Source organism: Xenopus laevis, chromosome 9_10L (assembly GCF_017654675.1).
Source record: "Xenopus laevis strain J_2021 chromosome 9_10L, Xenopus_laevis_v10.1, whole genome shotgun sequence".
Taxonomy (NCBI): domain Eukaryota; kingdom Metazoa; phylum Chordata; class Amphibia; order Anura; family Pipidae; genus Xenopus; species Xenopus laevis.
Genome location: NC_054387.1, coordinates 5,970,861 through 5,973,701, shown reverse-complemented (window position 1 = coordinate 5,973,701; position 2,841 = coordinate 5,970,861). Strand labels below are relative to the sequence as shown.

At 46.3% G+C, this 2,841-nt stretch overlaps 1 protein-coding gene across 1 annotated transcript; it reads left to right on the top strand.

Moving 5' to 3' along the window:
- Positions 1–296: 296 nt before the first annotated feature.
- On the top strand, positions 297–2,177 carry hexim1.L (hexamethylene bis-acetamide inducible 1 L homeolog). The gene is given in 1 exon segment (NM_001096569.1): positions 297–2,177. A coding segment is annotated over 1 exon segment (858 nt). The 5' UTR covers positions 297–625; the 3' UTR covers positions 1,484–2,177.
- Positions 2,178–2,841: the final 664 nt, after the last annotated feature.

The following is a 2,841-nucleotide window of genomic DNA, read 5'->3' as shown; positions in this document are numbered from 1 at the left end:
GGCAGTCAATGCGGCCAATGAGCGTCCCTATTTCCACTTAGCAACTGCCGGAGGTAATTTCAACCAATGGAAATTAACAATGGGCGCCGGAGCGTAAATTCGATCGTTCGCTGAACGTTTGTAGGGTTGTGTGGGAGTGGTAGTGCAATAGAACGCTGTTCCCTTGTCATTGATTGGCTGCGCGGACTACAACTACCACAATTCTTCGGTGCGGCGTCAACTGAGGCTGCGCAAAAGGAAAGGGGGCCGGGTCGGCTATAAAAGAGCGAGTCCCAGCCTAGGAGGCTGTAGTTGGAGAGTGGTTGGCGTGTGTATCGTATCGGGAGACGTGAGAGCGAGTAAAAGCTAAGCCAAGTTGTTCATCCTGCGTGTTCAAAAGCGGCCAGCTGGTGGCAGTGTGTAACAGCTACATTCCAGTGCAGCGTTTTTACCACACGGCTGCTTGAGGAGAAAGGCAGCCAGAAGAGAACTGTGACAGGAGAGCTCATTGTAATTGAGACTGTTACACCAAGCAGAGCTTTTCTGAGGCAAACTGCCTGTCACTTTCCCTGGCTTTACGACACTTGACTCAAAGTAAAGTTGCAGTCTTGCTCATCTGTTGCATTCCCCCCACAAGGAAGAAGCTATGTCTGAAGTGGGAATCTGCAAAAGTTTGGCAGGTGGGGGTAGCCTTCTGGCCCCTAAGGAAGGCGGTGGGTGGCACCACCCTGTGGAGAGAGAGGAGCACCCAGTGGGAGATGCCAACACTGTATCCGAGGGCCACGACAAAGAAAGTGCCTACCAAAACCCAGGGCAGCTGGTCAAGGCAGAAGCTCAAGAAGACGATTGGAAGGAGCTCGGCAAAAAGAGGCATAGGAGACTCCGATCTAAAAACAAGAGACGGTGGAAACCCTACGATAAACTCACCTGGGAGGAGAAGAAGGAGCTCGAAGAGCGTCAATCCCAAAGGGCATCAAGGATACGAGCAGAAATGATTGCCAAGGGGCAGCCTGTGGCACCCTACAATACCACCCAGTTCCTAATGGAGGACCACGATCAAGAAGAGCCAGACCTGTGCCCCCCGCCGAGAAAGTCCTCCGCCGCTCTTCCCCTGGCCCTCAACAACTCGTCCTACAAAGGAGACAGCACAGACGATGACTTGGAGGAAGAGGAAGACGAAGCGGGCAGCGACGGAATGGGGGGCTACGATGGGGAAGACTTTTTGCAGAAGGATTTCTCGGAGACCTATGAGAGGTACCATGCAGAGAGCCTACAGGACATGAGCAAGCAAGACTTGATTAAAGAGTACCTGGAGCTGGAGAAATGCTTGAGTCGGATGGAGGAAGAGAACAACCACTTGAGGGTCCAGTCGTTGGCCAGCGCCCCCGCTGCTGACCACAGGGACACAAGGATCCAGGAATTGCAAGTAGAGCTTGAGAAGCTGAAGGAGGAGAACCAACGACTTCTTCAGGAAGGGAAGCAAGTGGCAGCAGACTCGCCTTAACACTGACCATTCAATGACTTGACTAATGCCACTGAACTTTCAAAAGTCAAAAATCAGGTCAACACTTTCCCTTACAACACCATCAGGGGGGGCAGCTGGAACTACTATTGGGGGGCATTTTTTTAAAGGCCTGGACATCAATTTCCCCCCCCCCCTTTTGTAGCCGGACCCATTAGGGTCTCTTGCTCCTGGGCAGGTAAGGCACTATCTGGGCCCTGGAAGACCATACAAAGGGCCTGCTCTGCTCATGGGAGGCGGGGCCTGACTGCCTAGTGCTGAATTTCTTATTGTGGCCCTGGCTTGAATAAGCATATTGCTGGCCTAGAACTGTCGTGGCTCTATGCTAGGCCTCCAGAGTTTACCCACCCTTCTCTAAAAAAAATCCAGTTTTTTTTTTAATTTAAAAAAAAAAAAATTGAATTGTAACATTCAAAAACAACACAAATCAACTGGGGAAAAGACTTCCTTTTGACTTGATCACATTAAGACTTTTTTTTTGTTTTTTTTTTTTTCTTATAGCAACTTTACAGTGTCTATATATAAATATTAAGTATACCGTTTTTTTTTAAAATGATGTTATGATTTCTTTGTCGGTTTGACTCCTTTCTGCCTATTCTCTAAGCTCTCCCTGCATTCTAACCTGTTTAATGATTTTTTTTTTCCAGTATGAAACTTTTTAATAAATGTTTAAAAAGAAAGTCGATGTGACTGGTGGCTTTTACTTTCCCATGGTATCGGGTTGAAGGTTTGCATGTAAATTCTTGGATCAGAGGAAGGGTTTGCCACTTTATGCAGAATGTGGTTTAGTGTATCTGTGATTCTAATCCCTTCTGTGCCAGATGCTTACAATGCACAGTCCTACAACGTACGGGTTGCTCTGTGTGTTAGAGAGCAGTCTGCCTTTGCCATTCTTGCAACGAGAGCTCCTCTGTTTGGCCAAACAATTCATCACTTCAAGCATCACTTTTATATATCGTTTATTTAGCTTTAGTTATGATTTAACATTTCAAGCCTTTGAATAGACAAAGGGAACATCTACCCAAATCTGTTTTTGCCTAATTCATATAATCTTTATATCAATATACCATGAGAGCAGCTTTGCTGTTTAAGGCACAGTTCTCCCGTTTCTGAAATATATTTACTATAAAGTTTCTAGGCATGGGGTTTTTACTCCTGCCGATAAAGCAGTTCTGCTTATTGCTCCCCCCCTGGAGAAAAACGCGAAGTGCAGCGAGAGTTAAAATTAATGCTTGAGTTTTGCCTTGGGATTCCTAAAGGTTAACTAAAATGTAACATGGTATCTTGTAAATCAATGCAATTAATTATTCTTTTAACTAGGGATGCACCGAATCCAGGAT